Genomic DNA, 12,697 nt, shown 5'->3' with positions numbered 1-12,697 from the left:
TCTTTTTATAAGTAATGGTAGAATTTTGAAAGGGATAAGCATATTTTTGAAATTAACAGCAGTCAAAATTATTTTTTTGCGTTGAATATTAAATTACTATTTAAATAATATTTTTGGTAATAATTTTATTGCATTTAATGCACATAGTAACTGTACAGTTTTCAAAAGCATAATATTTTTTAAAAAACGTTTTAAATATTTTTGAAATATTCCATTTTTATATTATTTTTAAGGAAAAAAGTTGAAAAATTAAGTTTATCTATATTTTTATTATTTTTAAATAAAAATTTGAAAACTTAAAAGCATTTAACGCAAAAGATAGATCTATTTGTATATATATATATATATATATATATATACAAATACATATATATATATATATATATAGAGTGTCCGGTGATAACCATATCATCTCTCGTGTGCAGGTAGAGTGGATTAAACCGAGTAGGGAAATCCTCTATCATTTTGCAATTTTTATAATAATTAATGAGAATGTAATTAATAAAAGTCGGCCCTATCTATGCGAGTATAAGCGCGCGGTGAGAGAAAACATCTCACTATTACGTGATTACTAGATGCGATATATAATTAAACTTGATTATTAATTAATTAATTATTTCTACTTCTCAGTTTCAACCGCTCTAGCTGCACTCGGGAAATGATACGTTATTACCGAATATCCTACATGTGAATATACATATACTGACCTTAAAAGTTTAACCTTTCCATTTCTCAAAGCAGGATTATGCAATATAAATTATACATGTAAATTTAAATCAATATCTTATACGTAAGTTCAAAGATTATCGGAATTAAATGAATTTTGAATACTTAATTAGATTGAAATACATACAACAATACAATTTTTACATATATCTCTTTATATATATATACATATTTTTTAATATTAAACATTATTATAGCAATATTATAGCAATATTACAGCGGATTTATTTTAGTGTTATGTCTAAAATTTACAAAATACCGTATTTTTGAGCCCTTTGAGGTACAAACGAAATTAAAAGTGGAAACAAACGGATATAACAAACAAAATTTTCTATCAAATCTCGTTGGCCATTTTTCGATATCCTAAGAAATAGCGGATTTACCGTTTTAGTCATTTTCCACTTGGGATCTGATAGACCCCAAGAAGGTTTTTTTACTCTTGAGGCCTATCAGATTTCATAAGTTTTTAAAATCTCTCTCTTTCTCTCTCTCCCCTCTTTTTCTATCTCGAAGATTCCGCTTCTTATTTTTCATGAATGTTTTCTTTATGTCAGCGATCTATTACTGAAAATAGAATATAACACAAAGTCTAATTCTAAATCATTTCTAAATATTAAAAATTATAACAAATATGTTGTTAAAACTTATTTAAAATAATCTTGAATATATCTAAAAGTAAACATAAAACCTCCGTTAATATAGTAAAAAGAAAATACAATTATAAACAAATTTATTTTATTTATTTTACAAATTTATATAAATTATTTCTTGATTATTATAACACATTGAATTAAATCTGGGTACCGATCATGTAACTTTTTCCTTAGGGCGGAAACGTGAAAAGTGAAAAATATTAGCATTTTGAAATCAATGGCAAAATTTTTCACTTTTCACTTTTTTGCCCTAGGGGAAAAGTTACGGCCGGTATTCATAGTCCGTTCTTATATTCAAGATCGTCTTAAGTACGATCTTAAGATACTATGCGGCCATTTCATTGGTTGAATGGGATCTTAAGACGACCCAAGACCACACTTAAGACGATCTTGGATATAAGAACGGACTATGAATACCGGCCTACATGATCGATTCCCTGTGCGAACTGTCATGTCCGCGATAATGGCAGCTATTCATGAAATAAGCACGAGCGGGAGAACCAATCAGCATGCGATCTCCGAGATCAAATCTGCAATGGGTCATTGCCGATCGCTCCTGACGCGCTCTTGCGAACCAGCAATGACCATGAAATTGCCAGTCATTTTTTAATCGTATTGCGGTTAGTTGTTGTGCAGTGATTAATAGTGTTGCGAATTTAATTTAATTAAGCATTTAATCAAAACGAAATGGGAACAGTACGAATAATTAACGACGACCGTCATTTCCACGGCGAATTGGCCAGTGCCGGACAAAAGCTCGTCGTTGTAGATTTCACTGCAAGTTGGTAAGCCCCTTTTAGGTTACATCCGTTTTTATTTTCGTCGCGTTTTAATTTTATTGAATTCCACATTTATTTGGGAATATAGATTTTAACACGATCGCGTTGATCCATACTCCAGAATCGTTATTTTCTGAACTTGCATCTGAACTCGATGAAAGACCAGCCATTAGAAGTAGAATGTGTGTGTGAACTGTCAAAAAAAGTAAGAATATCATTAAATAATCTCCTCCCGTGATTATAATACATCTGTTCATTTCAGTTACATTTCTTTACATTTTCTCCATTTAAAATGAAATAAAATGTATATTTATGTCTTCAAGAAGAAAAAAAAGAAGATCTCTATATTTTACCCCCATTACCCAAGCAAGATAATTAATTTCATTCTGTTTCTCAATAAATTTATCAAATTTTTTTAAGTACACTTTGCATATTGATTATCGTGTTGTGTTACTATGTTACAAGCTTTTATATCTTTTGTGAGAACTTAATTTAATATTATGATGATTACGTGATATCTTGTTTGGTCTATGATTGCGCAGGTGTGGACCCTGTCAAAGAATTGCTCCAGTATTTGAGCAACTGTCACTGAAGTATCCTAAAGCAGTATTCCTGAAAGTGGACGTAGACAAATGTGCAGATACTGCCTCAGTGCAAGATGTGCGTGCAATGCCCACTTTTATCTTCTACCGCAAACGCGCGAAGCTAGGTCAATGCCAGGGCGCAGATCCGGTAGGACTAGAATCGAAGATCCAGCAGTTCTATAGTAGCGGCGATTCTGATGACACGGATGACACGGCCGCGGATTCCCTGTCTGGTCATGTACGAAACACTGATAATGCCTATTATCACATCTTCGGAATGATCTTCCTTGCTGTGATTCTGTACTATTGGAATAAGTATCAATGAAGAATTAGTTAGAGTTATCTATCCAGACGAAAGTCTGTCAAACACAGATATTACAAAGTATCTTCTATAAATTTGTCAAATTTTTGGAAAGACTTAAATTTTATATAGAACTTGCAGTATGCAATACTATTATATTGATAAACTATTGACAAAATATAATAAAGTACCAACAAAAACCAAGATTGCACTGTAAATTGATAGCAGAACAAAGATGCATTTAACCATTTAAACTCTATTAAAACTTTAACTTGTACATAGAAATAAAGTACATATGTAGATTTTTTTTATGTGGGACTATTGCTAAAAAAATATGACTGAATTCTTCAATTATGCAAGTTGCAAATATCAAAGTATCAACATTTATATATGACATATCTGTTTTGACATCATATTCTAATATTTCTACACCCATATAAATTTGATGGAATCTTCTTTACTCAAAATTTAATTAAATCATTTCTATAGAATCAATTTACAGTTATTCTTGAAATACTTTCTATAATCTCACATTTTATATTATACAAAAATTGAAAAATATTTTCTACTTATGTTATATTATGATATAAATATATCAAATATTGTTAATGTATGTGATTTTATATTGAAAATAATACAACTTTGATACTTGCTTGCTTGTTAATCATTTAATAACCTTCATCTAATCAATTCCAAAATCTCTCATATCTTTTTTTATTGAAATAAATAATAAAAAATCAATAAGATTGTAAATGTTAACTAGTAACATTATGTTATTCGATAACAATTTTGTTAATACTAATTGTTATAAAAGAGAGAGAGAAGGAGAAAACACATTAGAGATTAAAAGTATAGATGACTTTACAAAATTAATGGTCAAAAAACGGTTTTATGTGAAATTAAATCTAAACAAAACTAGAAATGTAAAAATATTTTAGTTATTTATTAAATAAGAGAAATACTGTTCTTCAATATGTATGCCATATGTGGAATACTATGATTCTGTTAATAAAATTATAGTTATAAAGTACTTTTAAAGAGTTCTATAAAATTAAATTAAAGTTTAAATGAATTTTTCTTAAAACAGTTTTTGCTGTTTCTCTTTTTTTCATCTCTATATTCTTTCTCCTTTTTTATCTCAATTTCATTCTACTGTTAAAAATAAATGTAAATATTTTGACACATGTTGGCATTGGAATTTGAAATTTACCAAAATTATATTAATTTGAAATCCTGCTTATTAATTCCATTGAAATTGATCCTATTTTGTTTTTTCTTTTTTATGTTTGAAGTTTATTTTATTTTTCATTAATATTATATATACAATTTACTGAAGATAGATTTTGGTTGTTTTTCAGATGGACTTATCCAGTTTTATAATGAAACAGCAGTGCGAGTGCCTAAACGAGTCGGATTACCATACTTTCCCTCAGTGTTTGAACTCGGATAACGGATACCTTCAGAGCGATGAGGATGAACAGCTAATAATGTCTCTCGCATTTTCGCAGCCCGTTAAAGTTCATTCTCTCAAGATTAAAGCGCCCGCAGAGAACGGACCGAAAAATATCAAGTTGTTTATCAATCAGCCCAGGACGATCGATTTCGAGATGGCGAGTTCCAATACAAGTGTTCAAGATCTAACGTAAGTTTTGAATGAAAACTGATGATTTAAATCGGATAATTAATTATCCGATCTATTCACTATTAATAATAATAAATCAATTTACATCTCTATATATTTGGATATTTATATCCATTATCTAAATTCGGGGATATCTTTTTTTCTATTCGGGTACCGTTGTCTTAAATTTTATATAAGTAGCTGTGTACTCTCTATCCGAAATAATCGGATACTCAAGTATTCGGAGATCATATTTGTGTATTTTTAATTCAGTGATTGACAACATAACTTTTTGACATAGATTGTCGGCCAAGGATCTCGAGGAAGGAAATCCCGTTCCACTGCGCTATGTCAAGTTCCAAAATGTGCAGAATTTTCAAGTATTTGTGGTAGATAATCAGAATGGCTCAGAGACAACAAGAATTGACCAATTAGTCATAATTGGCTCGCCAATTTCGACCACAAATATGGGAGAATTCAAAAGAGTATCCGGCAAAAAAGGAGAGAGTCATTGAAAAATTTGCCTGCAACAATAATATCAGAATATCAGAAGTTCTTATTTGAGTACTAACACATTCCCCCATTATTTCTTTGCAAAATCAGCAGATGTAACAAGACTTGAAATAATAAAATAATCTGATTTGAGAATAATGTGAATAAATTTATATTTATAATATTTATTATTAATTTAATACCTTATAAATATAATCTATTATTAATTTATTATATAATTACTATTATAATTACTATTTATTTTATTACTAGTTATTATTAATTTAGAATATTTACAGCTCATGCGTGTGCTTACATACAAATAATGTGAGTCCTTTGACAAGTCAATTTAACTTAACATTGATCTGCAGTTATTTATTCACGCTCTCCTCTCTTTTTCTCTCTCTAATTTTTTTTTCTTTGATACTTAGTAAAATAGTTCACATCATTTTTGTTTGATTAATTAATTTTACCTTGTGCACCTTCTCTATTTTTACATGTTGAAAAAAACGAATTACATAAGTTTCTCGTTGACAGTAGTATAAGAAAGAATAACTCCTGCAAGAGATTAAGAAGTTTTAAGTACCATCACAGCAACATAGTCAAACGAAGGAATGCTCTCTCTGGTAAACTGATAACTTCCAATTTAGGAATTATTTGAAGCAATTTCACATATATATTAAAATTATTATCTCTATAATAACGATTTTTGGACAATCTTCATCAACAGGCTTTGTGGATTCGCCAGATACCACCGCATCGACAGGCTCGTGTCCATCTTTGATCCCAGGCTCTAATCGCAGCTGTTCTTGTCATATTCTGTACTTGTGCCTTACCACCGCATCTGAGAAAAAATATACATAAAGTGTTAATTATGCTATAATACAGGACCATTCAGTTTTTTATGATTATTGTAATTAATGAATACCTCGTGCATTGTTTCACTAAAAGCGGCTGTTTTCCTAAATATAAATGTCGTATCGTGTCTACAATCTGCCCACTGTGCATGCAACCTTCAACGGGATTCATTTCAGGTGTAAAAACCAACTGCTCGGGTTCCACTCCATATTCTAACTGCACTCGTGAATTGTAATAGAATGATAATAACAAATGTATAATACAATACAGATATAATATATATATATAAATAGAATAACAGAAAGAAGTTTGAACATTTTTCAAAATAATAATTCTACACTCTTTTTATATTTTGGAAAAATAATTAGAAGTTTTGCAAATTTCTTACCTGTAATGGAAGGTTCTGAGAAAATAAAATTGGTGAGACTATAGCGGTTATGCTATTTCCTTGATGCAATTGTGGAATCATGATTTGGTTTGGTAGCAAACAGCATTCATCTAAAAAAAAATTTATTCAATTGTCAAAATTTCCAGCATTCAGATGATTAAAATATTATAATTTCAAATTCAAAACAAAGAATATGCACCTTATATATGTGATAATGTATATAAATAATTGTATATGTATAGTGCACTATATTTGTATAATATTAATTATAACTTTTGTAGAGAGGAAAAAGAGATAGAAAGTAGATATAAAAAATATTTAAAAAACACTTATTGTAATATTTTATATTTATAATTAATATTTTTTATTTATAGAGCAATTTATCCTTCAACCTCAACTTTTTTCAAATTATATTTCTCTCTTTTTATTTAATTAATTATCATAATTAATTGTCTTTAGTAATTTAGTAATTTAATTATCTTGCGAAATAAAGGTTTTTAGCGAATTTGCTTCAGTGGATTGTAATCTTAACATTGGTTTTTCCAGTTGTTTGTCCACACATGGATCAATCTGAAGAAAAACTTCCGTTTTCTCATTGACTGGGCTGCCCACATCTGCTACAAAGTAATTTGACTCGCATTTTGACTTTGATTCATTTATCTCATCCTTTTCATTCTTTGCATCTTTTACATCTTTCCTATGCTTTACATCTTTTGTATTTTTTTCTTCCTTTGTATTTTCCATATTCTTCGTATTATCCTCAGTCGTTTCACTTGAGAAGAAATTCAGCGTTTTTGTCTCCAGCGATTTCGCGTTCTCGGCTTTTTCCGCTTCGCGAATCAAATCGATGAAAAACAGCTCTCTTGGCGACATCGGCGTTTTCGGAGATTTTATCTCGTCCGGAGACAGTACTGTCACCAGCTTGAGATAATCTTGCAAGGGACTTTTCTCAACATAATTACTGGCAATGTCTAATTGAGCATTCTCGTCCTTTTCAACATGCACGACTCCGATATCTTCGATATTTTCACCAGATATTTGTTTGTGTATCACTAAAGGCGGCAGGTCTTTCCTGAGGAAATTTTCTCGATTATTTTTCTTAGATTCTGGATCGTTCGAATCATTCAACTTCTTTGTCTCGAGAGATTTTGTATCTTTAGATGATATTTGGTAGACGTTTAGAGATTCCTCTACATTATCTGTTCCATATTTCGAGATCATGTTAATTTCAGGATTTTGTTTAGCTAGTAAACTCCTCCGAAAGATTATTAATCCACACATGATCACAATCCAGATTAGAAATGCAACTGTCCAAAAGAGAAGAGGCCAATACGAATACCAATGTCTGAATGTGTAGCATATAGCCCAAATTAGAGGACACAAGATGAACCAATAAACCAAAAACACACTAAATATTAACCAAGGGAACGATAGGTGCTCGCATCTCTTCAGTTTGATCTGTTTGTAAATCTCCTTCTTCTCTCCACGAAACATTTTGTTTTCCTTTAAAGCGATAGAATCTTTATGTTTCATTGCAAGTTTGGTAGTTATTGTATCTTTGTTCATGAATTTCACTTTTATTCTTCTGTAGAGTATTCTTCTTGATTAAGGCTATATCATATTCTATCGTTGCTGGTTTTTTGTTTTTTGGTTTTTTTTTTAAATAAAGAGAGAAATATACTAATCGTGTTGTATAAGTTATTACATACAATTGTATTACACTTGTAATTATACATTTATTTTTTCTAATTTAAAGAATTTGTATTGCTTTTGTACTGTAGTATTACTGTGCAGTAATTATATTAATATATAACTGTTATACACAATGTGAACTGTTTAATACTGATAAATTGAATGTATCCACTTTGAATTATTCTTATGATTCAGGATGTGGTTGTTTTATCAAACTTCCTGACCACAACTTATAGTAATCAAGTAGCAAATGTATATAGTAAAAGAATTCAATTTGCATCAAATTTGTTTTTAGATTGCAAGAATATAGGCCAAATTAACTTAATTTTTTAATGATAATTTTTAAAAATATATAAGCAAAAAGAAAAATATATCCAATTATCTAATCTAGAATAGAATCTACTTAACTAAAGGACAGAATTTTTTTATCTTGATTTTTATTTTTTATTGTTATATTAGCACTATGAACAATTACTTTAACTTGTATCAAAATATCAATCTTATTTTTCCTTGAAGTTTCAAAATCAGTCTTTATATAGTTGAGTCATTAAAAGCGCCTTGTATTACAGTAAATAAATATCTTGCTGCTCAGAAATATGTAAGGTATTAAAAAATTCCAAAAAAATAAGCAAACATACCGATTAAGCTATCATCCACCTGTTGTTGTTGTTGTGGATCTCCATTAGGTTGAACCAACTTTGATAACAAGCAAAATAGTAAAGCCAGAACATCTAAATTATCCGTACTACGAAGAAATACTGGAAGACACGATGGACGAAGCAATCCCCAAATACGTATGATGACCAGCAGTTCCCGAACGGTATTCAAGGCCTTATGGTCCTTAAGAAGTTCATACTGCAAAGTAAAGAAAAGACTATATATGATCCACAATAATGTATTTAAACTCACACCAGATACATTATATATTATTACAGATTATTGTATCACTAGATAAGAAATGAATATTGAAAACATTTAACATATGTGAACATGACGGAAAGTACTTACGCCACCAGTCTTTACTTGCATCCTTTGCTCAGGCAATCTGGCCAGCAAATTCAAAGCTAAATCAGCAACCCATTGAATAAGTTGTTGCAATGATTGCAGTGTGCTCGGCTCCACTGTAAATTCTTTAGGATCGGGTAAATAAATTGACAATACCTAAAAAATATTAAAAAACAATTAAATTTATTTTATTTTATTAATTATTAAAATTCCATTTTTATTTTGTGATTGTATCTATCATTAATAAATTATTATTTATTATTGATTTATAGAATCTCTATATGTTCAGATTTATCGAGGAAGGACGGGGGAGGAGAAGGAGAGGAATCGAGTGAAAATATAATATATAAGGGAGAATATTTTTAAAATATCCGGAATGTGATATTACCTTATCAATGTTATCAGTATTATCAGTGATGACATCTGTTATTACTGCAGTTAAGTTCTCTGCTGGACCTTTGTCATAGGATATCAGATCTGATGGCCTCAATAGAGATTTGAAGGCAGTAGCTACTGAATGTATCATCAGTAATGATGACAAGTCTGCTGCTTTATTCTGTCCTGATATTGTTCCGAGCATTCTGAAAATATAATTGCAAGCATTTAATAGTTTGTAATTTGAAACAAAATCTTCTTTTATACTTCTTTCATACTTCAAAAATTAGAGATTATTAAAAATAATTTTTAAATTTTAATGACTGAAATAATTAAAATAATAATTATTAAATTTTATGCTTAAGACACTTGTACTTTCAAACTCAATTTAGAAAATAACTAAAAAAAAATTTCAATGGTTTTAGAAACTTGTTTCCAAGTTTTATAAATCTTCCTTGTATTATAATTATGTTCACAAATTTTTCAATTTTACCTGTACAATGACGTCTTGATACATAAAAATTGAATATAGTGATACTGCTGAGTAGGTTGTGATTGCCTATTGAAGGACATGTCCAATCTCTCGCATAGCGCCTCGATCATAGACGATCTCAAGCATAAAAGTATATCTAACCAATCCAGTCCTGTTACCAGACAATACTCCAACAATGTACAGGCATAGCTCAATGACATCGATGTACCTATAAGTAATATAAATGATTTTGAATGTGAAACACCAAACCACATCTCGCAATCCTTTTCAAATTTCTTATAAGTAATGAATTAACACAAATAATGAAAACATGATATCACACCTGTAGTACCATCTGGCAACAATTTGTAAAGATACAGATTGCCATGAGTATCGCACGCAAGAAGGACACATCCCAACCATGATAGATCCATATGAGCAATAGAGACTGAGCTCTTGAAGTATTTATTACTAGGTTCATCTTGGCGCCAGCCTGTATTTAAGGACGAAAATGCTACTTCCTTAAGACAATCCAAACGATTTAGACAATGCACCGATGAATCCGCTAATGCTATTATCACATAACTTGGAGGTGGCAATGTTGTCACTATAGATAGTTTCGTAGTCGCTATCGCCGTAACCGGCGATTGGCAGCGATACTGCGATTGATACTGCCAAACCTATGGAAATGACAATGTATTAAAAATATATCTACATAATGGAAGCAATAATTAAAACACCTAAGTTTATTGTGTAAATTTATAACAAAACTTTTCCTCTTGTATTGCTCTTTTATTACTTCATATTTTCATTCTATGCATGTAGAGTCAGATGCAAAGTAGTAGAAGAGCAGCGCAAGGAACATGACAAAGACTAAAGAAATATAGAGTAAAAATATGAAAGTTTATGATAGTAATTGAATACTTACAACTGTCTTGAAAGGTTCCAGACTTTGTGGTTGGAACAATTTGTGAACAGGTTGTGACTTTTCTCGCAACTCCCACACTTCTACAAAACCGCCATTCTCGCTATTTGCCGCGATAACCAAAGAATCTGCGTCTTCTCTGACCACAAATTTTAAATGTGTCACAATTGTACCTGCAAGAAAAATTATAGCCATAAAATGATAAACTATTTCCAAAGTGTGCTCCAAGCATTTAAACAATTAAATTGAATAATTAATCTTACACGAATTATCTTTGGGTGCTCCATCCTGCAAAAAGAAGCTTGGTAAAGCTTGCGAGGTGATGGTACATTTGTCGTCATTTTTGCGAACTAACACTCTGTAGCATCTTATCGGCAAACAGATGCTACCGCTGCTAACTGCGACGAGGAAATGACCGTCTGAAATTTACAAAGAAAATTTTTGCAATATATTCGTGCTGTATTTATAGATCATTCTATACACATGATAAAAAATACTTTTTCCATAACACAAGTCGACAGCAGTTATCCTGTGTCTCGTATTGCCAAGACTCTCTGTAGAATAACAAATCGGATTTTGAAGATCCTTCGTAATCATAATCGCGCCGACCATACCCGTCGTCGATACTACCAGCACACCTTCAGCGGCTCGGCCGCCAAATTGCCTCACTGAAGGTGCAAATAGCAGATGATTAAATTTCTCGCTATAATGGATATTGTCCTTTTTCTCCGTTACTAATCCTGTCTAGAGAATCCATAAAGGTACATTGGGAATTAGAGTGTATCTCTCACTTAAGATTATATATAATTTATATATTGAGAAGCCTAAATATCTTTTTAACAATGTAATATAAAATAATAACAATTAATAATTTCAATTATTATTCTAGTAATATAAAAACTTTTGAAAACTTTCTGTTGTTCAATATATTAACTTGATCATCTAAATACCTTTTTACCATTATGGAACCATGCAGCACCTAATATATGTTCACCAGGGAAATATGTAGAGCCCACTAACACCCAATCATTTAAGATATGATCCTTAAACATCCACAACTGCACATTTCCAGCTGTATCTGCCATTACCAATTTGTCACCGGGTAAATCCCATTCCAATGCAGTAATATTGTTTTTATTTGACAAAACTCTAAAAGCATAAAAGAATTGATAGTTTAATCTTTCGACTATGTAAGCCTTCCAAATAAAAAAATTTAATAAAAGTATTGAGTAGTAATCAATTGTCTATCAAATAGAAAAAATATTCGAGAATTAAATACTTACTTATGAGCATGCCATGGCATATTCAAGTCTGCTACATAAACATGGCAACCCCGTGTTTTACCACTATTATCATCTAACTCTGTCATTGTAGTAAATGCTACTATATTTCGACTGGATAAGGAACATAAGGACTGCCCGGTGTATAAACTGGAAAAGTAATATCATTAGTCAATGTCAAACTTAAAATGTTACCAAATATTTTTATAATTCTGCAAATATGCATAAAACAATAAGCACAAATATATTTCTAATCATGTCATATTTAATAAAATATAGGAAAAATTATTGACATCTCTCTCTAAATTAATTTATATACAAACATACAGTGCATATATTTTTTTTTGCTCATTCTTCATATCTTAGAATTATGTTAAATACGTGCTTTTATAAAATATATATTAAAGATATATTTTTAAGAATCGTACCATTCTTGATTAGAAAATATTTTAGAAGAACTTCTTCTGTTGACAGTATACAGTAAATCCATTTTTATAATTGACCATAACTAAAGCGTATAACCAGAGAGAGAACTCCGTTGAGACC

General features: G+C 30.4%; 3 protein-coding genes across 4 annotated transcripts; 1 reads left to right on the top strand and 2 right to left on the bottom strand.

Annotated features, from left to right (window-relative positions):
* The first annotated feature begins 1,924 nt into the window (after positions 1 to 1,924).
* On the top strand, positions 1,925 to 5,321 carry LOC115242841 (thioredoxin-like protein 1). The gene is made up of 4 exons (XM_029819388.1): positions 1,925 to 2,164; positions 2,701 to 2,980; positions 4,402 to 4,685; positions 4,966 to 5,321. Exons 1-4 carry the CDS (start codon positions 2,067 to 2,069, stop codon positions 5,177 to 5,179), a joined length of 876 nt encoding a protein of 291 aa, XP_029675248.1. The 5' UTR covers positions 1,925 to 2,066; the 3' UTR covers positions 5,180 to 5,321.
* Positions 5,322 to 5,550: 229 nt separating this feature from the next.
* Positions 5,551 to 12,680, bottom strand: LOC115242755 (mediator of RNA polymerase II transcription subunit 16). Of its 2 annotated transcripts, none has more exons than XR_003885100.1 (14): positions 12,580 to 12,680; positions 12,155 to 12,301; positions 11,822 to 12,020; positions 11,369 to 11,615; positions 11,135 to 11,290; positions 10,875 to 11,044; positions 10,290 to 10,626; positions 9,968 to 10,175; positions 9,488 to 9,680; positions 9,103 to 9,255; positions 8,733 to 8,949; positions 6,403 to 6,512; positions 6,085 to 6,169; positions 5,551 to 6,000 (listed from the first exon to the last, which is right to left on the bottom strand). XR_003885100.1 is itself a non-coding variant. In XM_029819285.1 (14 exons), the coding sequence occupies exons 1-14, from the start codon at positions 12,639 to 12,641 to the stop codon at positions 5,880 to 5,882; spliced, it is 2,466 nt and encodes an 821-aa protein (XP_029675145.1). In that variant the 5' UTR covers positions 12,642 to 12,679; the 3' UTR covers positions 5,551 to 5,879. The 2 variants fall into 2 exon arrangements, 1 of the variants encoding a protein (XP_029675145.1); XM_029819285.1 differs by having other exon boundaries at positions 6,085 to 6,230; positions 12,580 to 12,679.
* Positions 6,777 to 8,723, bottom strand: LOC115242779. Its single transcript, XM_029819324.1, has one exon. The coding sequence runs from the start codon at positions 7,966 to 7,968 to the stop codon at positions 6,874 to 6,876; it is 1,095 nt and encodes a 364-aa protein (XP_029675184.1). The 5' UTR covers positions 7,969 to 8,723; the 3' UTR covers positions 6,777 to 6,873.
* Positions 12,681 to 12,697: the final 17 nt, after the last annotated feature.

Source organism: Formica exsecta, unplaced genomic scaffold, assembly GCF_003651465.1.
Source record: "Formica exsecta isolate Colony F162 unplaced genomic scaffold, ASM365146v1 scaffold120, whole genome shotgun sequence".
NCBI lineage: Eukaryota > Metazoa > Arthropoda > Insecta > Hymenoptera > Formicidae > Formica > Formica exsecta.
Note: the sequence above shows the minus strand (reverse complement) of the source record. Positions and strands in the feature narration are given on the sequence as shown.